This window comes from Primulina huaijiensis, chromosome 3 (assembly GCF_012295235.1).
Source record: "Primulina huaijiensis isolate GDHJ02 chromosome 3, ASM1229523v2, whole genome shotgun sequence".
NCBI lineage: Eukaryota > Viridiplantae > Streptophyta > Magnoliopsida > Lamiales > Gesneriaceae > Primulina > Primulina huaijiensis.
In genome coordinates this window covers 1,563,383-1,591,167 of record NC_133308.1, presented here as the reverse complement: position 1 = coordinate 1,591,167, position 27,785 = coordinate 1,563,383, and the positions used below count along the sequence as shown (strand labels likewise).

At 33.3% G+C, this 27,785-nt stretch overlaps 5 protein-coding genes across 10 annotated transcripts in view; 2 read left to right on the top strand and 3 right to left on the bottom strand.

Moving 5' to 3' along the window:
* The window catches only part of LOC140972901 (malate dehydrogenase, chloroplastic-like), a 28,912-nt gene extending 25,654 nt beyond the window's left edge, over positions 1 to 3,258 (top strand). The window contains exons 1-2 of one of the 6 annotated variants that reach the window (XM_073435368.1): positions 1,191 to 1,331; positions 1,847 to 3,258. In XM_073435368.1, coding sequence (XP_073291469.1) covers positions 1,855 to 3,090 — 1,236 coding nt within the window. In that variant the 5' untranslated portion in view covers positions 1,191 to 1,331; positions 1,847 to 1,854 and the 3' untranslated portion in view covers positions 3,091 to 3,258. Of the gene's footprint in view, positions 1 to 1,190; positions 1,337 to 1,846 lie in introns of those variants that run through there. The other 5 variants (XM_073435369.1, XM_073435373.1, XM_073435372.1 and 2 more) reach the window with 5 other exon arrangements.
* A 203-nt stretch (positions 3,259 to 3,461) lies between these two features.
* On the bottom strand, positions 3,462 to 6,113 carry LOC140972894 (pentatricopeptide repeat-containing protein At3g47530). The gene has a single exon (XM_073435362.1). It carries the CDS (start codon positions 5,984 to 5,986, stop codon positions 4,109 to 4,111), a length of 1,878 nt encoding a protein of 625 aa, XP_073291463.1. The 5' UTR covers positions 5,987 to 6,113; the 3' UTR covers positions 3,462 to 4,108.
* A 143-nt stretch (positions 6,114 to 6,256) lies between these two features.
* On the bottom strand, positions 6,257 to 8,001 carry LOC140974630 (uncharacterized). The gene is made up of 4 exons (XM_073438181.1): positions 7,898 to 8,001; positions 7,572 to 7,720; positions 6,758 to 7,137; positions 6,257 to 6,611 (listed from the first exon to the last, which is right to left on the bottom strand). Exons 1-4 carry the CDS (start codon positions 7,999 to 8,001, stop codon positions 6,276 to 6,278), a joined length of 969 nt encoding a protein of 322 aa, XP_073294282.1. The 3' UTR covers positions 6,257 to 6,275.
* A 3,942-nt stretch (positions 8,002 to 11,943) lies between these two features.
* On the bottom strand, positions 11,944 to 13,736 carry LOC140972895 (myb-related protein 306-like). The gene is made up of 3 exons (XM_073435363.1): positions 13,447 to 13,736; positions 13,022 to 13,151; positions 11,944 to 12,777 (listed from the first exon to the last, which is right to left on the bottom strand). Exons 1-3 carry the CDS (start codon positions 13,577 to 13,579, stop codon positions 12,084 to 12,086), a joined length of 957 nt encoding a protein of 318 aa, XP_073291464.1. The 5' UTR covers positions 13,580 to 13,736; the 3' UTR covers positions 11,944 to 12,083.
* A 9,262-nt stretch (positions 13,737 to 22,998) lies between these two features.
* Positions 22,999 to 24,723, top strand: LOC140972893 (protein PHYTOCHROME KINASE SUBSTRATE 3-like). Its single transcript, XM_073435361.1, has one exon. The coding sequence runs from the start codon at positions 23,173 to 23,175 to the stop codon at positions 24,535 to 24,537; it is 1,365 nt and encodes a 454-aa protein (XP_073291462.1). The 5' UTR covers positions 22,999 to 23,172; the 3' UTR covers positions 24,538 to 24,723.
* Positions 24,724 to 27,785: the final 3,062 nt, after the last annotated feature.

Genomic DNA, 27,785 nt, shown 5'->3' with positions numbered 1-27,785 from the left:
ACGCCATTACGAAGCTCGAAATAATGTACTAGTTCAACAATATTTTCACCTAACGACCCTTTACGAGATCTTATGATAATTGCTAGAAGTTTGTTGGTATGTAGATGAATTGATGATCCCTTTTTTGATGGCTTCTCGCAGTTCACTCAATGTGCATGTTTGAAGCTAGGCGTGAGTGATTTAGCGGTGGGTCAGATGTTACCTACCTTAACTAGGCCTTGATCCAAAGTGCGTATGGGCCGTTGAATTTAATGGGCTTGTCTCATCTCGAAACAGATATTTTAATTATTTGATTCCAATTAGTAGGTGAGATATATTTTTTTAATATAATAAACAAAATAAAAAATAATATAATTTAATATAAATGATTTAATCAAGCAACTACACACGGTATTTTTATTCAATAATATTATACATTCTATTCAAATTATCTTAATAATTATAAATTATTTTTTTATTTAATTTCATCAACCCAACTAGGCGATGTTATGATAAGATGTTGAATTTACTGTATTTAATGATAATTATATTGTGAAAGATGTTTTTGTTCTGATTTGACAAGAAAGAGGATCTCATCCTGTTCGTAGGATCAGACACACTCTCCATGAATCGAGAATCTTCCTTCGTGGCTTTTTTCTTCAAGAGTGAAGTAATAATTCATAGAGTTATTGAATTTTTTTTAAAAAATAAATATATTGTGGAACAATTTCACGAATCTTTATTAGTGAGACGAGTCAACCCTATCGATATTCATACTAAAAAATAATACTTTTAGCATAAAACTAATACTTTTTCATGGATGACCTAAATAAAAGATTCGACCCACGAAATTGATCCGTGAGACCGTCTCACAAGAGTTTTTGTGTTTTTAAAATCACACGAGTATTTGAATCCATCTCAATTAGATCAAGAGTAGGTATATTGTAAGACGATTTCACGAATCTTTATCTGTGAGACGGGTCAACCCTACCGATATTCACAATAAAAAATAATATTCTTAACATAAAAAATAATACTTTTTCATAGATGATCTAAATAAGAGATCACTCTTACGAAAATTCACACAAGTTATTGCTGGGGTCAATTTCAAATTCGGGAAAAAGAAAAAAGAAAAAAAAGAAAAAGAAAGAGAGAAACACCATGAAACACAACTTGTATTAAATTATACTACTGGGTGAAAGATTTCACCGAGTTGTGCGGCGGAGAAGCTTATGCTAGCTTGCCTATCCCCTCTCATCCATAAAAATCCTGCCTTTTTCTTTTTAAAATCGTATTCTTCTCACAATTTTTATCCGTCTGTCGTCTCCAGGTTCAGTGTGAAAGTGTCACGAGTAGAGTTAATTCTGCTCAATTTCTCGTTCTTTAAGTCTTTCTTTTTTTTTTTCCCTGTTAATTTGCGTCGAATATGTGTGAGCGTGTGTCCGTTTTAATACAAAGAGCTGGAGCATTATAATAGATTATGAATCTGTGGTTGTTATTAAAATTTAATTATGTGAGCCATGATTTTCAAAGCCTTTTTTTTCGTGTTTAATTTTGAGTGTTACTATAAATTTGTACTGAAGATCAAATGCTGTGCAAATTGGCCTAGATTCTGGTTTTGTTTTATCTTGCGGTTGTTGAAGTTTCTGGGTTTTGGGGGTGGGTCTGTAGCTAAGAAAATCACTGAACTATAATATTTGGAAGATTTCTTTCAAATAAATTGTTAGGATTGAAAAGTAGAGTGGAATATGCTAAAGATGTTATAGGCTTCTAATTCTTGAATCCTGAAATTTTCCTGTTGCCTGGGACTATGCTGTTGATTGTTGGCTTGTGTCTTGACAATTTCATATTTCTTTTGTCATTTCAGGTTGCGAGATGACATCATCAGCAACCACCTTTTCAATTGGCTCCACCGCAGCTGCTGGCTCCAAAGTTGGCCCCTATTCACAACTAAAGGCGTCGAGTGCCAAGTCGAAACTTGAAAACCAACTTATTAGTTTCAATGGCCTCAAAGCAGCAACCTCCATAAGACATGACTCGAAGTCCTTGTCTACGGGCAGCGAGAGCGCTGCAGCTCTGAAGCACTCTTACGTCAAAAAAGCCCAAAAGCATAACAAGAGAACACACTATCATGTTAAACCTCATGCTTCCTACAAGGTAGCTGTTCTTGGAGCTGCTGGTGGTATAGGCCAGCCGCTAGCACTTTTGATCAAAATGTCACCACTAGTTTCTCAACTAAACCTTTATGATATAGCAAACGTGAAGGGAGTTGCAGCTGATCTGAGTCACTGCAACACACCTTCGGTGGTTACAGATTTTACTGGAGAATCCAATCTTCCCAATAGTTTGAAGGGTTCTAATGTCGTTGTCGTACCTGCTGGTGTTCCAAGAAAGCCCGGTATGACCCTAGATGACCTCTTTAACATAAATGCCAACATAGTGAAAACATTAGTCGAGGCTGTTGCGGATAATTGCCCCAATGCCTTGATTCACATCATAAGCAATCCAATCAATTCGACAGTTCCAATTGCTGCCGAGGTCTTGAAAGAGAAGGGGGTATATGATCCCAAGAAGCTCTTCGGTGTTACCACTCTTGATGTAGTTCGAGCGAATACTATTGTCGCTCAAAGAAAAAACTTGAGGCTTATTGATGTTGATATACCGGTTATTGGTGGCCATGCAGGAGTTACTATCCTCCCCTTGTTGTCAAAGACCAAACCGTCTGTCGCTTTTAATGACGAAGAAGTGCAAGAACTGACTCTGAGGATTCAAAATGCTGGCACAGAAGTTGTCGAGGCCAAGGCTGGAGCAGGATCAGCTACTCTTTCAATGGCATATGCCGCAGCTCGGTTTGTTGAGTCGTCCCTTCGAGGTCTGGATGGCGATGGTGATGTTTACGAATGTGCTTATGTCCAGTCTGATCTTACAGAGCTGCCTTTCTTTGCCTCAAGAATTAAGCTTGGAAGAAATGGAGTTGAGGCTTTCGTTCCATCTATCCTTCAAGGATTAACCGAGTACGAACAGAAGGCATTGGAAGCTCTAAAGCCAGAATTGAAGGCGAGCATTGAGAAAGGCGTAGCATTTGCTCGGAAGCAGCCTGTGGCTGTTTAAAATTTATTGCTGGTTGAAGCAGTATCTATCAGGAAAAATTAAGGGGTGCAGCCGTCACAGGTTTATTGATGTATCTGCATTCCAGTTTTGTAGGCAACTTACCAAACGGTTTTCCTTCTATTGTCGTGTTGAAGTCTCTCCAGCAATAGAAAATGAGTATTTCGTTGAGTTATCGGGTAATTTGGATGTCTTATATGATATATGAGACAATGCAGCCATGCAAACTAAAAATTATAAATAACAGAACATTTTTTATTTTTCTTAGACGACGTGATATATACAGTAAAAAAATCTATATTTTAAGAATAAAAAATATTCTTCTCCAGAAATTAAAATCAAAATTCAAACATACCCTGGTACCCCTGTACGTTAACCAAAAAAATAAATTTTTAGAAGTTCTTTTCAAAAAAACACCTCAAAGTTTCAAACAAAACCGTGGCCTCAACGCGCACGTTTTACATTTGAATGTGCTGCTGATTCTACTGAAACATCGATCTCATACAAATAGAGGTCCATTTTTCTAATCTTACATAGCCCAGAATTTAACACAAAGGCATGTAGTGCATTTGTGGCGCTGTAATTCTCAAAGACCAGACGTGAAGTCTTGATATTGTCTAAGACATCACCCCTCCAAGAAAGCCTTGATTTTTATCCAAAGCAAGATTTTTCTCGGCATGGTATTGGATAATATCATTCTGACTTGAAATGTAAGAGAAATGAACCCAAGGCAAGAGCAAATAGGATACTCTCCCCCTATTTGAACAATCTTTGAATCCGTATGTAATTTTTTCAAATAATGTGAGTATCCACAGCTTCTGTACTAATTCCCCTCATCCTGTCTCATGCGTCCCTCCCCACATTTTATTGGACAACAGTGTTGGCATATCCTCTAAAGAAACATGGTGGTTTCTTTAAACCCGGACGTGAAGGAAGATAATCGTCAACAGCTGCTAAATCTGCACATCATATATCCATCTTCTCACTTGTGCTGCAACTTGAAGTTCCTCTGATTTGCCTATCACCAGTAATTGTTACAGGAGCAGTGTCCCCCGTGGAAATGATGAAACCGATTCCGATCTCTGATAATCACTTTCCGGTTGTACACTGCGGACAGAAGTTTCGCAAAATTATGGCAATCTAGACATATACGAAGATCTTTTGCAACCCTCAACGTCGTACCAGGTGGGGTTGAAAGAACCCCAAAAGCGATAGCCAACTTCTCACTATGGTAAGAAAGTGCATTCTCCTTCTCTGCTGCTCCCATGTCGTGCAACTCCGAATTTACTTCAGCGACATAACCAGCAATCCTAAGCTGCTGGTTTATTTCCCGCATCATTTCATATATTTCCTTCTTTCTTGGATGTAAAACATCATCTGCAACAAATTCATGAACGTGCCCTCTTAACTCGATTGTGCTACAAGCCGGCGTCGTTTGAACACCTCTATCTTTCATCAATTTCCTCACTTCCACAACCTTTTCCCACATACCTACGGAAGAATAAATATTCAACAATAAGATATAGTCCCCTGATTCTTGAGCTTTGAGCTCAACCAAATGCTCGATGGCTCGTTCTCCAAGTTCAATTTGGCGGTGGATTCTACACGCTCCTAGCAATGTTCTCCACATTGCTGCATCGGGCTTGATCCTCATTGAAATGATGAGATTGAATGCCTCCTCAAGTAGACCAGCACGACCCAAAAGATCTACCATACACCCATAATGGTGAATGTTCGGAAGAACTCCAAAATCTCGACTCATACAATGGAAAATCTTCCGACCCTCATTGACTAAACCCGAGTGGCTACAAGCTGATAATAACCCGGTAAATGTCTGATCACCGGGGAAAACACCTGCTCTTTGCATCTCTTCGAAAGCTGCAATCGCATCTCTGCCATACCCGTTACTCGCTAAACCTGAAATCATCGAACTCCAGGTGACCACATCTTTACTTACCATCTTCTTAAACACGTCGTACGCTTTTTCCACGCATCCACAACGCGAATACATGGCTATAAGAGAATTGCAAATATTTATTTCATTGTGAAGACTGTGTTCCGTAGCATAGTTATGGACTTTTTCACCGAATTCTAGTGCATTCAAGCTTGCACAAGCTTGAAGGACAAGCAAACAGGTGACATTGTCTGGTTGGCATTCGGATGAATTTCTCATCAGATCAAACAAACCCAAGGCATCTTGTGTTCGCCCGTTACGAGTATAGCAAGAAATCAATACATTCCAAGCAACGGTATCTTTACGAGTCATTTCATCAAACAATTTACGGGCATCACCACCTTTACCTAAACACGAGTAAAAATCCACCAATGTAGTCAGTAAAAGGCCATCAGATTTATAACCATCTTTCCAAATCCTTGCATGAATCTGCAACCCATTAGACAAAGACCCGATCTTTACACAACATTTCACGGCAACTGTCGCTGACAAAGCGTTGGCATAAATGCCTAAAGAAAGTAATTCTTGGTATAACACAAGTCCTTTTTGAGCTGAAACACTAGTTACCGAATAAGCCTTGATCATGGTATTATACAAAGAAACGCTGGGATCAGGAAACTCGCAAAATATTCTGTGAGAGTAGGATAAATCACGCAACGGAGGGGTCCCGAATCGAGAGAGAAAGGAGAGGAAAATGCGGGTGTTGTAGAAATAAGAGGTGCGGAGGAGATAAGAGTGGAGCTGGAGCAAATGGGATTTTTTAGTGCATGATTTTATGAGGGAAATCGTCGTCTTTTCATCATGGAGTTGGTGTTGAGCTGCTGAGGAGGTGGTCGAGAGCGACTCGTTGTGGCGATCAAGTGCTGCGGCGGCTCCGATGAAAGATCGAGATAAAGGGTAGCCAAAGTACAATTGTGAGCAATGAAACGAGTAGATTCTTCTCATCGGAGTTCCCACAACCAAAAAATTGATTGAATAAATCACTTATATATAGTATGTGATTCGAGTTGGAATAAAGTCTGTGGGGAGTGGTGCTTTTATTTCCTTGAAACTTGAAAGAGGACGGCGATTGGATATTTGGTTTTGAATAAATAAAAACATTAAAGTATAATTTGCACAAAGAAAAAGAAATTTGTGTCAAATGCCACACCATTTATATCACATATTGTCTACAACGTGGAAAAATACAGAAAGCTAATCAATACTACCAGCTGCCACTAAACACTTGATTATATTAGAACAACATGAAATCACCTGAGTTACAAGAAATGTAATCGGAAAGCAAATACTCCAACTCTTCCTCGTCGGCATCCACGAGAGTATGGAAGCCAGAGCTAGGTGTGTTTTGATCAGAATTTGAAGGGTTGTCAAAGGATTTCGAAGATGAATCAGCCACACTTCTTCCAGCTAGTCTTCTCTTCTTATAATTTGCTTTGAAACATACTTGTCTTAGTCTCTTGGTTTTGTCCTCCAACTGCAAATCAGGAATCTCTTCCATCAATTTCTTTTCTTGCTCTAAAATCGCAATGGCGTCTCTCAGCTTCACTTCTCCTCCATCTTTACCCAATTCCTGTCAAAACATTAACATTCGAATCATCAATATAACTTCGTGTGAAATTTATAATCACAAGGGTGGAATGTATTTGGTTGTGAAGAAACAATGGCTAGACTTTCCTGATCCATTCTTAATAGCAAGTTCAAGAGATCAGTAGATACCAGAACATTTTTTATTAGGGTTTGAAGACTCATGAGTTTTCGATGCGGCCATCTCTGAATTCCCAACTCCCTACACCTTTTTTTCAAAAGGGTCAATCCAACATTGAGTTCCTTAGCTGCTTGTGTGATGGGCATGTAAAAATACTCGCTGATCATTTGTCTTGTCAAAACTTTAGAACCCGAACTATTTTTCACCGGCACCTCTGGCGTCCAACTTTTCATTAGTTCCTTCTTTTCTACTTCCTCCTGGTCATGGACGGTACATATTTTTCTGTAGTTACTTAATTCTACTGCTTGGTCTTCAATATGAACTACCTCGCCAGTTTCGTCATAAATTACAGATGCGCCAGAATCGCACAAGAAATCATCTGCATCACCGACTGTTTTACAAAATTTATATACTGACTATTGTTTACCGTTTATAGTAACAAAAATAACATTGCATATGAGCAAAACTACTATGTGAAGTGCACACCATCAAGAGCATAAGTATGTGCAGTGCTTCATCATTTTCATTGGGAAAATCATTAAGTGACTCACAAGGGAGTGGCAAGACTGTTATGGAGCGAACTTCAAAGTACAGAACTCTTTTAAACGCGAAGGAGGCTTGATAAAATTTTAACGTTTTTGGATACAAAAAAAAAACACAGATTTACAAGAAAATTTAAAATACAATCCCATGCTGGGCCTCTCTCCCTCCCTACATATGATGTATTTACATATACATATGATATATATATAGATATATAGATATATCATCGGTGGAACAAGAATCGAGAGTATAGTATCGTATACTATATAAAGGTATACTGACCTTGAATGATATTAGCAGGGTTGTATGGCACAGGATCTAAAGATGGATAAAAATTGTCACTCAGAAGCATCCCTAATAAAGGAACACCATCAATGGAATCTTCCTGAATTATAAGTTCATTCTCAAAGTCCGTAGCAGTGAAACGTCCACTGGATTCAACCCATTATATTTTACCCCAAAAAAGCAAAGAAGAAGACAAATAAACATCATAGGAATCAACGAAACTGTTATATATCTATCTGCAATTTTCTTATTGAATACAAGCAATAATAATGAGAATTAAAAGATTGCATATTCCGTAAACTAATTATAATAATGATAATCACCTGAAATCAAGTGGAGGTAGTTGGGTTGGAAATGGAAAAACATCCTCATATTTTTCTTTGGGAAAGACTTCATAATTTGACCATGTCAAGTGCTGCGTTTCCATGAATATTCTTTACTTGTGTTATTTTTGAGGCCTTCCGCAATGTACTGTAATTTCAACTGAATCTATATGGAAGAAGAGAAGATTAGCGATGGAAAAACTGACAGAGTATTGATTTGTGAATGTAATTATGATGATTTAGTGCATGGAAGATCGTGCGCCGGCGCATGAATTAAACGTCTAATTAACTTCATGTTTCATGCATGCATGCAGCATGTATATACTAATGTATATATATATATACACGTATACGTTCGTTGTTGATTAGTGTGCAATCAACATAATTGATTTTTGTATTTGAGAGGGGTTGAGAGAGGTCAATATCCTAACAAAGAATTAAATTGATAGGAGTTATGAATATAGTTGGAACTTGAAATCTCTTGAAAATAAAAATACTAGTTTAGATTTAGATTCCTTTTATTCTTCACTCTTTTGATCATGACAATGATGCGGAATTAGTTCTAATATTTCGCGATGTCACATTAAATTTCATATACAAATATTTGAAAAATAAATTTACGTCATGTTATCGTTTAATTCACAATCTTATTTCACTGACTTGTATTTTTTTTCGATTTTAGTCGTTTTTCACTGAAGTAGTGATGTGACATCTTATACGATCACATTTTCAAGTAACACATCAGCATTTACCAATGCAAAAAAAAAAATCAAATTATAGACTAGGACTCCAAATTGAATTACAAAACATGTAAGTGACCAATCATTTAAAAAAAATCTTGATTCAAAATCTATGCATGGGGTTATTACTATTTGAGGATTTGACAACACAATATTTTAAGTTGACAAAATAAAAATCAATTATTTTATTAAAATATGTGGACATGATTATTGCTTACTATAATATTTAATTAATTTGTTCCAGAATAGAGTGAATCATTTTGGGGGCTCGATCTCCTTTTGTTGCAACGCACGCTAATATAATGATGTTATTATAGATTTGGCCTAAACGAGTTATCCCATCTAATCATTACAAACGAACAAATTCAATTTAACCATCTTTTAAATCAATCAACTTTTGCAGAGAAAACAAATTTATCAAGTAATATTTTTTTAACAATTATTTGAATATATCTTAATAATTTCTTAAAAAAATATATAGTTAAGTATCATTTAACTCGTCATATGATAAGATGATTAATAATTCATAATTTTGATTACTTTGTTTTTTAATTTATTTTTATTTTATATATCTAATTAAGTATTATCGTGAAACGGAAAATTAATTTGCCCCAGACAATAATAAAGTAATGATAATCATCATTTATTTATGTATGTATGAAACGTACGAAGGGACTATAAATTCAAAATTTTTTTCAATATTTGAGACATATTGAAAAAAATATAATATTTATATATGAGGGAACGAGAGCATAAAATCATAAAATTTTGTGATGAGTGAAGGAAATTAACCAACAAAAATAATATAGAATTATTACCAGCTAATTGCATTCAATGTTCTCCAAACAGGACCGGACCGGATCGGCCGGTCGGACCGGTTCAACCGCGAACCGGCCTCCAGACCGGTCCGGAGATAAGTAAAAACCCGGAAAACAGGTTTAACAGGAAAAAACCGGTTAAAACCCGGTTAAACCGAAAAAATCGGTTAAAACCCGGTTAAACCGGAAAAATTTTTTAACAAATTTTTGCTTTCTGTTTGCTAAACATGTATTATTTTAATTTTTTAAAAAATATTTAGATAAAGGTGTTGGTGAAATGCAAGAAACACCTTCTTTGGGCTTGGAAGAACTTTTGGATGGTGGGGATGAAGATGATAATGACTACGAAAGAACACTTCAAGAATTGGATGCGGTGTGGGCATCAAAGGATGCAACTTGAAAGTTGAAACTGGATGTTTGATACTTTTTTGTATAAGAAACTTGATGTTTGCTACTTTTTTGTATAATTAAACTTGATGTTTTCTTGGGCACTTAAACTTGGTCATCACTATTTGGTTACATGTTAGGTGTAATTTGGATTTTTGAATTTGAAAAGTGATGTTTATTTGGATATTTGTTGTAATTTTCATCTTAAAAATTAAGTAAAAACTATAAAAACATAAATAATCAATATTTTACTATTTTATTTATTATATAAAATAAATAAAATATTAATTTTATTGATCCGGTTCGACCTTTCGGTTGAACCATTTTTTAAGGCTTGACCGGTTCGATTAACGGTCCGGTTATAAAAACACTGATTGCATTAATACCCAATCTGATATTTAGAAATCTATGCCTGAGTTTTTATAAAACATGAGTGAAATTTGATTTTTAGAAAAATGAAGGATATATTAATCTATTATTATTTTTAGAGAGTTTTATTATATCTTTTAGACTTTTGACTTCAGATGATGTCTAAATCCGATTCAATTCTAAACGTATATTATTTGCTTAGCATGCACGACGACCCCCCCCCCCCCCCACCCCCCCCCCCCACCACAATTAATATTATCGTGTTATATAAACTACCCAATTTAGATACATGTGAAATTTGGGCCAAGTCAAACTGGTAAAGATGATAATATTAAGTGCATGAAAATACGAATTTCAATTTTCAAAGCTGCCGTTGACAATTTAATGAATGGGTTGAGGAAACCTGAGGAGAAAGATGGAGCCCCACGTGATTTTAGCCATCAAAAGTCCTCCTCAGAAGAGGAGTCTCATTAATTATAACTGGAAAATAAAAACAAAGGTCAAGTTTTGAAATAAATAAATAAATAAGAATATGTTTTTTGTGAGACGATCTCACGAATCTTTATCTGTGAGACAGATCAATCTCACCGATATTCACAATAAAAAGTAATACTCTTAGCATAAAAAGTAGTATTTTTTTCATGAATGACCCAAATAAGAGATATGTAATAAGAGATATGTTTCACAAAATACGAGCTATGAGACCGTCCCACACAAGTTTTTGTCAATTAATAAATATATATATATATAATTGCATGGGAAAATAAAAAAATATTTTTGTTTCTCTTTTGGTAAATAAATTTTATTATATGAATGTTTTATTGTATATATTAGAACAATTAATTTATTTGATGGACTTGTATTTTGTTTTAAAATAGAGCCATAAAAATGAGTATTTCTACTTCAAACCCCTATTTAAATTTTATTTCACTGAATTTTTTGCCATAAGATTGATCGATTACAAGTAGATCATCTCATTAATTTGTGTTGAATCTATCTATCTGGCTAGCTACTTGCACAAGTGAAATTAATGCTCCAACAGTGACCTTTACAAGTCAAAACTATCATCCAAACTTATGTATGTGTTGTCCCAAAAAGGTGGAATCCCCACCCGGAGGTCTATTTCGACTGCTTTAAGCAATCTAAAGAGGTGGTAAATCACGGTGACCGAATGATTTCTTAGATGGAATGTTCTATTAATCCGAGGAGAATGAAACAGAGGAATCGAACTTTGATCATTGTCACCCGAATATCAACTCGGGTATTTATGTATACATGTTATTGGGAAATGAAATTGATCTCCAAATCACTTCATGGTTTAAATAGGGTTGCTGCTATGTCTATGTCCATCAAATAGGCTAAGTTTATTCTTCCCTTGCCCATATTTAAGATGTAATTGCTCTTGATTTGCTTTCATGATATTTATTTTTTTTTTTGAAATCCTAATCTAAGGATATGGAGAAGACTCGAACCCGAGTAAATACAGCTTTCATGATATTCTGGTCTTTTATTCCCCAGAAATTACAACAAAAGGTGCACAAAGTACGAACACTTGATTCCGAGAAGTATTAGTAATTACACTTTTTTCTACCATTAAATCCCACAAATAGACCCTAATATCAGGAAATTTCACCTCATAACTTCTAGACTCGATCATTGCAAATATTCTGCTACATCTAGTGGATACTCGCCATTTTTCTTGATTGAATATACGACAAACATCAATTGTATGGTAATAAAATGTAGCTAACTTCACTCAAAACGACACCAAAATATAGCAGAAAATTTGAAATGACGCTCTATCATAATATATACTACTGTCTGTCCGAACTGATAACTTGTTCTAAAGAATGCAATTTTTTGGTTTTTTCCTCAGAACAAATCAACAGTAGTTTCCCCCAAAGCCAAGTCCATGAAATCAGCTTCCTGCCCTTGCGGAGCTGCATTATCAAACAGCCATTTCTCCAGCATACCAAGGGGAATTTGCGTCTCTTGCTCATGTGTTTGAGGTGTGAAATTCGCAGCATCAAACTTAGCATCCTCCTCCGCTGAAACAGACACTGAGATATCTGAATAATTTGATGAGTTGAAACTCAACATTCTTGTGCAGATTGTTCCTTCACTCGGGCTCGAACTTGATCCAATGGAAAGGTTGTATGCTAAAATAGCACCCTGATCGCTCTCATTTATACCGCCTTTCCATGTATTCGGATACTTTTTAGTCCAGTTTTCGAGCAAACGAGCTATGTTTTCCGCGCTGGATGCGTATGTGGTGGAAGGAACTGTCTCAGTTTGTGAAGCAACCGGATAGATTTCTGAATCAGGGGGTGTTTTCTGGTCTGATTTATCGATGCACAGAGCTTCACATAAGGCTTGTTTGGCCATGTGAATGTCTGTTTGAAGCCTCTTCTCCCATTGGCCTTTCGAGATTGTGGATGAATGATCATGTATGCTGATATCTCCCTGCCCTTTCAGCTTATTAAGCTTCTTTTTTAGATGAGTGTTCCAATAGTTCTTGATATCATTATCGGTCCTGTGAGGAAGGTATGAAGCTATGGCAGCCCATCTGCAAATAAAAGGAGGCAAACTTGTTATTAGCGACAAAATATACAATCTGTGAATTAACCTTGCACTTTAACGGCCTGAAACCATTAATGTCTACTTGGCAAGCTAATTTGTCGGTCAAATAATCTCTTCTTTTGGAATTGGATCCAATATTTAGAACTATCCATATTTTTCAAGAAACATGTCTAACTCTTGCCTAGTTTTTTCCCTTTTGATCCAATGATCAAGTAAAGATTTACACCTACCGGTTACCAAGAAGTTCTTGCAGGTGGATGATTATCTTCTCCTCATGTTCCGTAAAGTTACCGCGCTTGATGCCTGGCCGAAGATAATTAGTCCACCGGAGTCTGCAACTCTTGCTGCATCTGAGCAAGCCTGATCAATTTTGAATATAACCAAGATTTTAAAATAAGTAAAAAGTTCGTTTATGTAAAATTACTGCCGATAACAAATAAAAATATAACCACTTAAAGATGATAGCGGTGCAGAGCTCTCCGATATTTATCACACAGCTTTAAATGATCCTAACAAACCACTAAACAAAATTGACCATATGAAAAAAGTACACCTTATAGAACTCCAAAACAGTAAAAAAAAAATCAATCAAATAAAGATTAAAAAAATGCACACACAATATATTTAGCCACCCAATATTGATTGTTTCTTTTACCTGTATTGAAAGGAACAGCTCTCCAATTCCCAGCGCCTTGTTCTTGAATATAAGAAACCAAGATTATATCCTCTTCTGGAGTCCATGGTCCTTTCTTCACACCAATTGTTTCGCAGCAAGGCGGTCTTCCCATTAAAATCTCTCTCTATAAAACTGGGAAAAACTATATATATATATATTTTTTCCAAGAAACTAAAGATGGGTTTTTTTCCTTTGTTCCCTAGGGCTTTTTCCTCTTCTTTTTTTTTTTGGGTGCTAAAGACCAGAGGTATACATGAAAGAGACAAAAGTCTTACTGAGGGGGTGGGATCTGTCCAAGGGAAATATATATAGAAGACTGAAGATACGAAAGAAGACGTAGCTATGTAGGCTGACTTCGAAGAGAAGAATGAGTAAAAGTGGGCCAAGATTTCCAAGTATTAAAGAGTCAAAATGCTGACAGCCATAAGCATATAAAAAGTCAGCTCGTGCTTAGTGAAATGGAGCTTCTTCCTTATTTTCTTCTCCTTCCGGCTGCCTCCCAAAACGCGTCGCATTCATTGCACCGTAATTTCTTTTCCCTCTTTATCAGTTTCTGTTTTATCATATCCTAGATAAAGTGGATCGAGATGGACTCGATATATATATCTTATTCAGAAAAATAAATTTTGAAAATGTTATTTTAAATTATTCTGGTCTGGAGTAGATTCTAATTACTAATGTATATACCATTCAAGACATATCTTTCTCATTCTCTGTGTCAATTGCGCTCGTAATACTGTCAGCAATGGTTGATAATCTCGATGGATTTTATGAGGCATGCCAGTTTTATCTTATTTTAGATTTAATTATAATATTCTACACATGAAAAAAATTGTAAACAATATTTTTTATATTCAACAACATTGCACGTCAAAACAGAATTAACTTTTACTACCAACTATTCTATCAACCGGGTCTAATGTGAGATGATATCACGAATTTTAAATTTATGAGATGGATCGACTTGGTCCATACATGAAGTGAAAAATAATTTTTTATATAAAAAATAACACAACTCTTGTGAGATCATCTCACGAGCAAATTTTTTAGAAGGATCTCCAATCTGAGCCAACTCATGAAAAAATTTACTTTTTATTGTAGATATAGGTTGAGTCAACTCGTCTAATGGATATATGTCAGTAAGAGTATCTCACAAAAAATCTACTCAAAAAATAATATTTTTCATGGATCAGGTCAGATATGAGATCTTTCTGAGGAAACTGATACAAGAGACAGTTTCATAAAAGTTTTTATGTTCTATACATGTACTTGGGTATAATGATAAATATACATGCCAAAAATAATTTCAGATCTGTTTTCATTAATTAATCGACAAAATAAAGACAATTAAATCAACTAAATAGCGTCTTACTTGAAATATGCTTAAAACAGCTTTCATGTTAACACTATTTTATTTTTATAATCGAAATGGATATTATCATTCCAAATCAAGTGCAGCCACAGGTTTAGCGCAGTAACTTGTAAATTACGTTAGCCGGATAAAATATATAAAGAAGTTTTGTGTCATATAATCGAGCAAGAAAGTGTTAATAATTAAATATAATTGATTTGTGACAATTTCATTTCATTTCATTTCTTCTCATGTATATATATATTTTATTATCTATCACAGACAAAATATACAATCTTTTCGAAAAGTAACTGATGTTCAATTATTTAGCAGATAATGTTAGAACACAAAATCGTATTTAATAATTGATTAAGATGTCGTTGATAACAATAATACATATATTAGCTAATATTGACTTGGTCGTCATCGCTTATCGGTTACTCGTAGCACACAATGTAAAGATAGTCGACAACATGAGAATGTGCTAATATAGAGGGGGCCGCCAGTGACTCTGTCGACCTAATTAATTAAGTTTTTAGAAGGAAATTTTTTGTATATATATACTAATGTATCAACGCAGTAAATTTTTTTTAAAATTCATTTAGTTTAAATTCAAATAAAGATCAAAATATAATTATAAGAACTAGTAAGGAACTATAATGCAATTTTGATATATTAATTAAAAAATAAATAGAAAAAAAAAAGACCCAGGTAGAAATAAACCTACAACTTAATGCATAAAAAACAAAAACTTTATCTGCTGAACTACATATGAATTACATTAAAATCTTAATACTTTATTAATGGATTTAGAGGTTGCTTGAATAATAATAATAATAATAATAATTCATGAATCAATTTGTCATTTATATTTCATGTACGAAAGTAGTTTTAATTTACTCTATACATAGTAAAAATCTAAAAAGCTTATCATTTTAAATGATTAAATATATATTTTTTCCGAATTAGTATATAGTTATAACGCATTCAGTGGATGTCCATTTTAAAATAAATATTAAAAAAATTTGATACTCCATACAAATAATTAATGCGTGTAAAGCGACGAGTTAAAGAAAGGGAAAAGGTCAACACAAAATCATCATACGTGTGGCATAAATTCATAGCTATCAAATTATTATTTTATTATTAATTAAATGTTTAAATCTAGAGAGTCGGATGAAACGAGGCAAAACAAATCAAAAGTCGGCCAATCAATTTTTAAAATCGCAAATATCGACCAATCAATCAATTTGGCCGTCTCTTTTAATGTATAAATTGATGACTCATTTAAAAAAAAATCGATTGATTTTTAAAATTTTATTTATTTATTTATTTCATGGTTATATTTGATCTCATGTTGTCCTATAATCTTTCCCACATACCACACATATTGATTAAATAATTATTAATAAATAATAAACTTTTTTAGTGTTGTGATATAGTTCGATATTTGAAGAAATTGGTTAAAATTTTCTTGCTAGAAATTGAAAGAATATAATGGCGGTGAGTCGGCTAAAAAATGTGGCCTCCTTTTTAGGTTTGGGTGTTTATTGAAAGAGGTCAACTCAATTACTTTCAATGAGTCTTTTTCTTTTAAGGTCAAATGTCTCACCAAACTTGAGGACTTTAGAACCATTTTATGTGTTGGTATTGCGATGAGTTGTAGAAATTAATATATGACTTACTTAGAAACAATATTATTCCACATGAACATTTTTAAATATTTTTCACTCCATAACCAACTATTCTAATAAAGTTTAACATCCTTATTTCACATCGAACGGTACGTGATATATATGTTTAAAATAATTTTTTGTTATCGTGGTTAATTGTTTTTAATCAAATATGGATCCTACTCACAACGATCTCGACGCATGTAAAATTGTTTCTTTTGATGTAACATCACGTAATAAGAGAAGACAAAAACTTGTGTGAGACGATTTCACGGGTATTTTTTTGTGAGACAGATCTCTTATTTGGGTCATCCATGAAAAAGTATTACTTTTTATGCTAATGGTATGTTTGGTGTGGGTGATAAGTAAATGATAGATTGTTAAACCTATCTTTGTCTCATTTTTTACGAACTCAATTAATCAAGAAGCCCATGATAAAAAATACATATTTGATTGAAAAGACATCCCATTGTTTTGGTGGGATTGACAATCTAATTACTAAAATATAATATAAATTACCATTTTACCCACAAAAGACTCAACATGAGATATCTACAATTTTAGATATGCTCTCGGCTTAGGTTTTAGGAAATCAAAAATTAATGTTCTTTGATGGTTTATATATTTTTTTTATTTGCACACACATCACATAAATAATTTCACGATGAAACTAAATAAAATTTAAAAAATCAAAGAAAAAATAATTAGAAATCAATATTAAAAATGAGATAAAATGCAAAATCATATTAATTTTTATTAAAAAATAAATTATCAGATAAATACATAATCTATAATTTAAAATTTTATAAAATATTTATTTATTAACAAAACACATGATTTTGAAAACACTGTTACAAATATCATTTTATATGCCAAATATCATCAATGCTAGTTTAGGTTATTTTTGTCTCAACGACAAAAAAATGTAAAATTTATCATAATTATTAAAATCTTACCAAACAAAACATGATTTATCACAACATATTATATATCCTCACCTCGAGTTTTGTCATCAGTCCAATTAGTTATCTTATCCTACACATCAAACATAGCCTAAGAGTATTACTTTTTATTGTGAATATCGGTAGTGTTGACCCGTCTTACTTCGTGAGACCGTCTCACAAGATACCTACTCATAAGAGAAATTATAGATTTTATTTTATCCCCAAATAAGAAATTTTTTAGTCCTTTTTATGAATATATATTACCAAATAAATGTAATCATTTTGGGGATGTCGATGAATTTGAATGTGACAGCGGATATATCTTCAGCATAATCCCTTCAATTGCTAAAGCTTTGTATTTAATTCTTGTGTATTTGTCAAAGAGTAGCAAAATAGGGCTGGCCCCACATGGCATACCGAGCATAAATGTACCACATGTAAGGCGAATCGTACACCAGATGGCAACACATTAAATGTCATGGACACGTAGAGAAAGCAATAAAAGATCGGGTCGGGCCCGTAGATGGCCTTAATGTCAAAATCTGCGACGTGACTGAAATAAACCGAGCTAAGTTGTTATTAGGGCATCACCAACCCTGCGCTATTTTGGCGCAGGGGGAGAAGCTTCCCTCTGCGCCATATTTGGCGCAGAAGTGAACCCCTGCGCCAGATTTTCTTTTTCTTTTTTTTTTAATTTTTTTTTGTTTTTTTAATTATAATAAATATTTAAGAATTATAAATATTATTTATTTAATAATATGATATTATTATTATATTAATTTAATAATTAGATATTTAATAATAAAAATTAAAATATGAGAGAAGCACCAACTCCGGATGTAGAAATGGTCGTCGATGAGAATATCAGATTTCAAGAATTTTTCGCTCGATATAAAGGGATAAAAGACAAAGATGCTCACTATGCACTACGAAATGTTTTAATTGATCATTTGTGGGAGGAATATAATTGTTCAGATGTTTGAATTTGGATTCATATTAAGTTCTAAAAATAAATTATCTGTATTAAAATTATGTCAATTTTAATAATGAAGCATTTGTATTAATTCGTATTATAAATATTAGAGTTAATATATATAAGAATCAAATAAATAAATTTAACCATTAATAAAAATAAAATTATAATTATAATACTAATATTAACATTAATTAAAATTATATTGTTAAATTTATAAATAAATAGTAAACAAAAATAATATTTTAGGAATATACTTTTTAGTGTAAGATTTGAAGTAAATGGGTTGGAGATGAATGTTATATTTGGTGCAGATACTGCACTATTTTGGTGCAAAAACTGCACCAAAATAGATTTATGGGTTGGAGATGGCCTTAGGTACAACATTTAAATTCACACTAACATAAAATAATTAATTTCATTATAAAAATAATAATAATTTGTCTTAAATCATACTCAACCTCACACAGTCCACATAAATCTTTTAGTTGCATTAATCTCAATTATATATATATATAGACACACACGAGCCAAACGATATCTTGATCTTATAGATCTCATAAGTTGAAATCATTTTGAAATTATATAAACCGATCATATATAGAACTTACGAGGAAGTAACCTATTTCAATTTAAATTATAGGGTTACGTACGTGCTTGATTTTTTTTAATTGTATATTATAATTTTTTTTTGAATTCGAGAGAAGAGAAACCCAATAATAACAATTAACGAATAGACGTATAACAAAGTCGAAGAATGAATACCTACGTATGTTACAATTCTTACATACATTTTTGGTGGCACGTGCGGGAATATTCTATAAGCTGACCACAAATTAAAATTGATCTGACATCACTATTTCTAGCTATCTTCTGCATGTCATCCATTTTTTAGACATTTAGATATTATTTGGTGTATGTACATAATAAGGGATGATTGATTTTTAATCATTCACTTATCATGTGTTTAATGTGCATGATTAAGATTGTGATAGGCCCGTTCAGCCCGCACCCGATCCGTACTGTATGCATTATTATCTTCTTGTTGGTGGTTATATAATCCATTGAGGGAGAAAGGATGATGTTTGATTAATTTAATCTTTATTTTAATGTCCTAAAGTTTAAAATAATTATAAATTCAACAAATTTAAAAATATTTAATTAAAATTTTAATTTGACAAATATTATAAATAATTTAATTATTATTATATTATTTTTAACCGTTAATTGTTACTAACCATTATTTAATATTCAAATTTGTACTACTATTTTAATTATCACAATAAATGTCATTTTATTATGGTTCAATATACGCTGCCTTACAACTCGTATACTCGCCATTTTAGTATGGTTCAATCAAAATTCAATGGGCTACCCAAAGGCTCCGAATTCTATTATATATTGGACTTTGAAACCAGACATGGGTCAAATTAAATTTTTTCTGTTCAAATTTAAATTTTTGCTATTTTAGTTATGTTAATGATGCATTTTAATTTTTTAATTTGTATTTTTTATTTTTAGTCTTATTATGATAAATTTTTATTTTTTGTCCTTTACCTTGAATTTTTTTTACCAGAAGACGTGATGTAATCGGGTAAAAAAATGACAAAAATGGAAAAAAAACAGAGAGAAAAGAATACAAGTTATATGATTTTAAATGAAAATTCATTTAGAATGAACTAAAATTAAAAAAAATATCTTTACAAGACCAAAATTGTAATTTTCCCCAAATATTCAATAGATAAGTGTCAAATCATCGATGCTCACTTAAGTGATCAGGTGCAAAAGAAAGAAAGGACTTTCCCATAGAATTTGTTGTAGAGTTCATCTTTTTGTTCACTATAGGAGGACTCACTGGAATAGTTATTGTGAATTCTGGGCTAGACATTGCTCTACATGATACTTATTATTTGGTTGCACATTTCCATTATGTACTTTCTATGAGAGCCATTTTTGCTTTATTTACAGGATTTTACTATTGAGTTATGAGTAGGTAAAATCTTTGGTCGGACATACCCTGAAACTTTGGGTCAAATCCGATAAATGAACTCGAACACTCACTCCAAAAAGTTATTCTCACACTCAGCTTTTATCATTTTTGTATAGTATCGAAGAGCTAGCTAGAGGCCATCCGGGAAGACATCAAGATACTATATGACAAATGGTTAATTCAGTATATTTTGATTCTAGTGATTGAAATTTGTTTTATTAAAGCATCAAGCAATCTTTTTGGAATGTGGTGATTATCTTTCTATAAATTTTACAATTCAATTTTATCTATGTATTTTATGAGAGTTGAGAATGCTGTATGGGGTATACATGAGATGAATGCCATAATGGTTCAAGAAATAGATGGTTTTTTTTAACTGTTGAAAAGAAATTATTTGCTGTGGTGAAGTGCTAGGATAGTTAATAGAAAATCCCGACATCATGTTACCCTTAAGATAATACCCTAAGATCACTGTATCTAAATATGGACATTTATTCTTCCATGTGAGTCTGTTAAAAAAAAAAGACTGCATTCATAAATGTCTGCCATTTGATGCATTTCGTTAATGACAGAATAAAGCAAACCTGTGCACTTACTCCAAATGATTTTTTCCTGTTTTTAAACTAATAAGTTTTCAATATTATCGATTCCAAATAGTCTCCGTATAACGAATTATTCTGTAGTTGAATTTCAGGGTTTCACCAACGGCAAATTTCATGAACTAGCCACTGTTTTAGGCAAATGACAGCAGCTATATCTTACATGAAATTTCACGATTCAAATTTCAACTTCATTTTACGTACAGCAACTATGGCCGTTGTTGTCATATATCGTTGACTTAGTATGATGTATTGAAGAACCTTGGTGTTTTGATAGCTTGCTGCATGGTTAAAATAAGTTGTATCGTCGTCACTGGTTGTATATAGCTTTTCATTTCAATGATAGACAACTGATCCCATAAAATTTATTCACGCATACATTCGACAAGATTCGAACTCGAAATCCAAATACTAGATCAATAAGTTGTTACACAACCGATCTGATTCATCCCCATCGTAAGAGTAATCATTTATAACAATAAATGATTTGGTCCTTATTGACGTAGGAACATGTTACGACTTACCGCATTTTATGTGAGGGGACCGAACTGGAATACAAGGAAAAGACAGTCTCCTGCTCGAACTAAAATCTTTCAAAGTTTAGAACATATTTTTTACACAAATAATCTTGTTCACACAATGTCTTTCGTGATGATCACTTGGAATTTTTTTTATTGTTTTGTTTGTTTCGAAAACGATTTATCAACTTTGAAACAGTTGGGGTGAGATTATGTTTTAAGTGCAGGCTGAAGTAAAAGACATTGAAAAATTTTCTGTCTTGAAAAGCAATTTTTCTTTCAACTTATTTATCTCAGAAAGAATTTTTCCCTTCATTAATGTTTGGATATGGCTTTACCCACTAGATCAAGTGGGATATGTTTTTGGGAGTAAAATGTATTCAAAACTTAGGTGATAACGATACTCTAGTCTACCCCTCACGCAACAACCAATACATATTCTACCAAAATTCTAAAAACAAGATCATCGTACATTAATATACATCTCGGGGACATACATATTCGATTAATTTCTGGTTTTGTGCATTTGATCTTGGGAGTTTGTGTCATGCAAAAAATCATTAATTAGAATGGACTTTCTTTAAATTAAAAGATTTCTCCAAAAGATAAGAAAGCAAGAAGATATATATGTACATTTGAAGAACGAGTCACTTTTCAGACATTAATATATATTGTCGATCTCTGGAATCCAACTACCAAAAATTCCTTGCTGATAAATTATATGGAGCTTTAAATCATAAATTCATTATGATTTGGACATTGTAGTCCCTACTTTAGGCTCGATAGGTCGAACGAATGGTGGGTTTTAAACCTTCCTTCTGAGCCACTTCTTAGTCTGGTGGCTTTGCAAGAATTTCTAACCTTGCATTAAATGTATATTCCTAAACCAAAGAACATGTAATAAATGTAAACATATCATATCCAAATCTCCAGTGATGACATTCATAATGACTATAACTACCTGCGTTTTTCTAACTCGAAGGCAAAATGAGATCTCTGACAAAATGGTTTTATGATCGATCATTGGTTTTTGTAACCTAGTTCATATTATATCTCTAGTGATTTTGATCCATCTTTGCAGTTTTAGTTTCAGTACTCATCCTACTGGATCAATATAATCTTATGAAACCAGTCATTAATTGAATTGTGAGGGCTTTCCCGTTGAATATTGGAAAGATTGTTTGCAGGACTCGTAACTTCTCCTAAAGATTTCATTTCTATCATTGAAGATTGTTAAGGAAAATAAATTTGAGACTGTATTAGGTATTAAAATGGACTTTAGGATGTCACGGAGACCAAAGAATATCTAGTTGAATATGTAGTGGGGACGACCCTAACTTTGCTTTTTTTAACCATGTTGATCTTCCCTGCAGCGGCCGTAAAAGTGAAACCGTCACACGAGGTAACAAACAAGTAGGATCCACTGCCTAGCTGCATTAACCATCTTGCCATGCCTACTTAAAGGATAGCTTTTGCATGGAGCCATTCTAAACTCAAAACTTTGCTCCACCTTCGTGCATGAATGCTCAAAATTATTCCCAATGTTATAAATTTGCATCTGATTTTTCATGCATATCTTATATAATCATATATCTCTACATAAAAATTCTTCCCAGATTAATTTGTTGTCATCGTAACCGAAATCGATTCTACATCCATGGAGAATGAAGACAATATGAGTCTTCGTGTTGCCTCGTTTTCGTGTTACCTAGACAGGGATAAAGAAAACTTGGTTCGCCGGATTTCGGCCCAAGAAACCCCTCTTGTCATAAACTCAGGAAAAGGTAAGTCCCCTTCAATCAAATCTCCATTCCATGCCAATATTTCACACTCGAAAGACGCTCAAGATAGCCTAAAAAACGGCCGAACAGATTCATTTTCGTATCTCAACACTTCAGGAGAGAATTTTGTGTTCAAAGTTCCACGGCAGATTCAAGATCCTGTTTCAGCATTCACCTTCTCTCAAGATCACCATTCCAAAGATGGAGAAATCAGTGTTTTTGGCGCTGACAGGTACTTCAACATGAAATTAGAATACACATCAGGGTTGAAAAGAGAATTTAACAAAAATAGGCCCGTAAATCTACCCCGAATCTCTTCGAATGCATTCAAAGAAACAAGAAGCCTTGCTTCTGAAACGAGTAGCTGGACCAGCCAAACCGAAATTATGCAGAATCTACGAAGAAACTATTCGCAAACTAAGCAGAAAAAATCCACCAGCTGGAGAATTTTCGCCGGCTTTGGTTGCCAGGTGCCTTGTTTCGACAAGAAAAATGTCAAGATCAATGATCAGATCATCCCACACGACATCACATACAAGACCTCGAAGGCCGGTCGAACCGGATCAGATCGAATATCCCATCATCTCACCAAAAACCCGGACCAAGAATCACAATATTTCATCATAGACAAAATCGAGATCGAAGAAGAAAAGTCGGAAGAGGCGAGATTCTCAATCGAAGTGTTCGGATCAAGGATTTCATCAAAGGGAGATATAGCTACGAATTTGGAAAGGAAACTCTCCATGTTGACATGGGACGCAATTCCAGACGGGAAAAGCCATCAGAATAGTATTCCAGCCGCCTCTACTATCGGAACAAGCACAATAATTTGTGATGATATGGCTAGTGATGCAAGCTCCGATCTATTCGAAATCGATAATATCTCGGGTTGTATAAATCAAATCTTAGCCTCAAAAACAGATCAAGATGATGTAGTGTCTTGTTGCATGAGTCCTATATCACAATATGCACCAAGTGAAGCCAGTATTCAATGGAGTGTAGTCACGGCAGGCGCCGTAGATTACTCGTCGGTTCTGTCGGACACCGAAGAAAGATGCGTTAGCATTTCAGGCGACATGGTTTCAAGAAACAACAATATGAATCCAAGAAACAGAAACGGAGGGGGCAAGGAAGCACAAAAGATTCGGCCCGGCGGGCTTTTAGGATGCAAGAATCAGAAATCAGTTGATGTTGCTGATCAAATAGTGTGTCTCAAGGCTCTGGAAAAAGTAAAACATTAAGGGCTTAATTTGTCTGGATTATTGGAGGCAGCAACAAAATATTTGAAATTTTATGTAATTATTATGGAATGTGTACTTTTTAATGTATCACCTTAAAAGATTTGAGTTGATTAATGATGCTTGCATTTTGCTATTTGTAATATGATTTCTTGATTTTTGAAGAATATATAATTTGTGTTTCATTAATTATTGCTTTTTTGTGACCCCAAATGATAATTAATCTTATCTTGTCATCATAAAACAAAGCTTTAGAGGGATACATCTTTTTTTTGTCCTCAAAAGTCACAGCATGCAGGTTACCCCAATTTTTTCATGAAAAAGGATTTATCGAGTGAAATGATATTCCGTTTCCCCCCCTCCTTTTCGTTTACTTACCCCTCTACTCTACTGAATTAACGTGATATTCTAGGTTGCCCATCCATAGGTTTAGTTACTTTCTGATAAAAGGTTTAGGTCTTTCATCTCTAGTGATAAGCTAAGTTATACTGGGAAAATAAATTTTTTGGTTTATTAATTGATCCCATTTTGGTTCCAGTATACTGACTTGTCAAAATTTAGTTCTAGTTTACATGTCGATATTTTCCGACGTCACACCAGAACACTTCGGTAAAACATATGACTCAGGGGCGGTGCCACCCTTGAGCTAGGGTGGGCTCCAGCCCCACACAAATTTTTTTTTAAAAAAATTTTTTTTGGGTTTTTTTTGTATTTTTTTTTTGCCTTATTTTTGTGTTTTGTTAGCTTTACTTTATTGATACAAATTTGAAAATTTTTTGTTAACTATAAGTAATTTTTTAAAATGATATTCCGCAAATATCTATAATCAAATTTGACTTTCGCTCGCATTTTGCTCAAAAGGTTGAAGAACCTAATGTAAGGTGATTTTTAAAATTAGCTTCAAGTTTCAAATATATTTTTAGACTATATTTACAATAACACACAAATATGATAATACAGTTATGCAGTTACTACATATTTTATTATATCTTTATTTAATTTCTATTAATACTAAAAGTTTTATAGAATTTTAATTTTTTTTAGTATGAATAAGTGTGTGTTTATAAGTAATTATTTTGAGAAATTGCGCAAATTTTTCATGTGAATCATAGTATGTGATATTATATGATTTATCAATGATTTGAATTTTGTTCATAATGACTTAAATGATGTATCAAGCTTTTTGTTTTCTATTAATGTCCATATTATTCTTTGATGTTTGTCAAATTTTTTTTTACCGTTGGTTTTAAAAAATGATGTAAACTGACTTTGACTTTTGATCGCAATAATTCTTAAGAGTAAAAAATTTGAAAAATCCTTTTTGGAATTAAGATAAGGCTATACATTAATTCGGTCTATGGGTGAACAAAATATCGATTTCAACCCAAATAACTTATCGAGCTGAATTAATTTAAAAAAATCAATTTTTTTAATTAGAATTTTGGTTTTAGTTTTTAAAATCCGGTACAAGCCGTTCTTGTCAAAAAATGATTCAATCACAGTTGAGCACCACTATCGATTTAATGTATTTACAACTACAATATATTTTCAAGTTGAAGAGCTTAATAATATATTTATAGATGAGACAGTTGAACTTCTTAAACTTAGTTGTATTTTGAAACCTAAAGAAAACTTTAAGCTTCTTAGTGTTGATCATATCTACGACTTGTTGAGAAATTTTATTATATTGATTTCGATTCACAAGATTTGCATCACTTGATAATGCAAGTGGATCACTATAAACTTGATGTTGCTGGCCATGAAAGATTTCAGAATTTATCAACTATTTCTGAATTATGTCGAAGATTAATTGTCAGGAACCTATGATTTGATTGACAAGTGATTTATATATTTATCTACGCCGTTTACTTATTTATCGAATCTAAAATATTTATTTAATTGACAACTTGATTTGTCTTGTTTTAACTCGTCCCGTTTCTACAACAACAATGGAACGAGAATTTTCATCAATGAAACTTGTTAAAACAACTTTTCGTAACAAGATGGAAGCATAGTTTTTCGGAGATTCTATATATGGTAATTTACATAGAACGAGATTTGGTGGAAAAAATTAATAACAATTTAATAATTAATGAGTTTTATTATAAGAAGAATCGAATAGCACAACTTCATTAGTGTTTTAGCTCCATGTTTTTGAAGGTATTAAATACTCTTGTTCTATGTTTTCGTGAAGGCAATGTTTACATATTTTTTATTTTAAAATTTTTAATTAATTATTTATTTTATTAAATACAGTATGGGACGGAGCTAGCCCCAGGTAATTTTGAATCCTGGCTCCGCCCCTGATATGACTAGAAGCAAAAAATCGAAGTTGCTACACCAAAGGTTCAAAACCTGCCGAACTTTGAATACTAAAAGTTTATCAAAACTCAAAATAAGACAAGTTAGTTGACAAAAAAATATTATTTTCTTATAAATTATTACATGAATAGAAGGTGACCACCCTTGTCTGAATAATTTCTCCATTAATTAGAAAGTTAATTTCACGATGTTTGTCTAGGGCTCCGTAGTTAGTGCAGACGTGACCACATATGCACTCTTGCTTTTGAAAGGTTCTGTACAATGATATCATTTGGAGGGGATTTTAAAATTTATTCCATACGAATAATCTAATAATTTCAAGAGATGAAATTTAAAATTTTAAAAAATAGTTAAATTTAAAAATTTTAAATTCAATGCGGTAGATTACCTTTTCTTTGGTTTTGCAATTTGGGCAACATTTTTGGCAACCAACAGTATAAATTCTTACACGTTTGCCGTGCATGCATGCATGTAAAAAGTTGAAGATCCTACAAAGACACAACTTACTTCAAAATATCTTAATGTAACACATTACTACTCATCAACCAATCAATTATGATATTCACTAAAAATTTAGAGTTCGGTTCCAGCAGATAATACTAATGCGAGTACAGACATCGAATTTAATCTAAGCCTCAAATCATAAAGGAGACCGTTAGAATGGGACCGGGAAGGTGTCCCGGTGTAGTCCCTCCGACGTTCAAGTTAGAGACTGAGTATATAATGAGAGAGCAGCTAAGGGTGCTGCTGAAAGTCAATATAGCGAATTCAATGAATTGGACGCTCAAACCTGGTGTGTGTGTGTCACTCACCTATTGAATGTGATGAAATATAGAAAAATTGCGCATCAAATGGGTGAGTGACACATCATCTGTGCTCACATAGGTGTGCACGGGAGGTGTGCAGCATATCGAAACTACATATATATA

Excerpts from the sequence above, each read along its gene's own strand:
- LOC140972894 (XM_073435362.1), bottom strand. The coding sequence starts at position 5,986 with ATGAGAAGAATCTACTCGTTTCATTGCTCACAATTGTACTTTGGCTAC.
- LOC140974630 (XM_073438181.1), bottom strand. The coding sequence starts at position 8,001 with ATGGAAACGCAGCACTTGACATGGTCAAATTATGAAGTCTTTCCCAAA. Across the intron at positions 7,138-7,571 it reads CCCTGCTAATATCATTCAAG|TCGGTGATGCAGATGATTTC; the intron begins GTCAGTATACCT and ends TTTGTAAAACAG. Across the intron at positions 6,612-6,757 it reads CCCTAATAAAAAATGTTCTG|GAATTGGGTAAAGATGGAGG; the intron begins GTATCTACTGAT and ends ATGTTTTGACAG.
- LOC140972895 (XM_073435363.1), bottom strand. The coding sequence starts at position 13,579 with ATGGGAAGACCGCCTTGCTGCGAAACAATTGGTGTGAAGAAAGGACCA. Across the intron at positions 13,152-13,446 it reads AGCTGTTCCTTTCAATACAG|GCTTGCTCAGATGCAGCAAG; the intron begins GTAAAAGAAACA and ends AAAATTGATCAG. Across the intron at positions 12,778-13,021 it reads CAAGAACTTCTTGGTAACCG|ATGGGCTGCCATAGCTTCAT; the intron begins GTAGGTGTAAAT and ends TTTTATTTGCAG.
- LOC140972893 (XM_073435361.1), top strand. The coding sequence starts at position 23,173 with ATGGAGAATGAAGACAATATGAGTCTTCGTGTTGCCTCGTTTTCGTGT.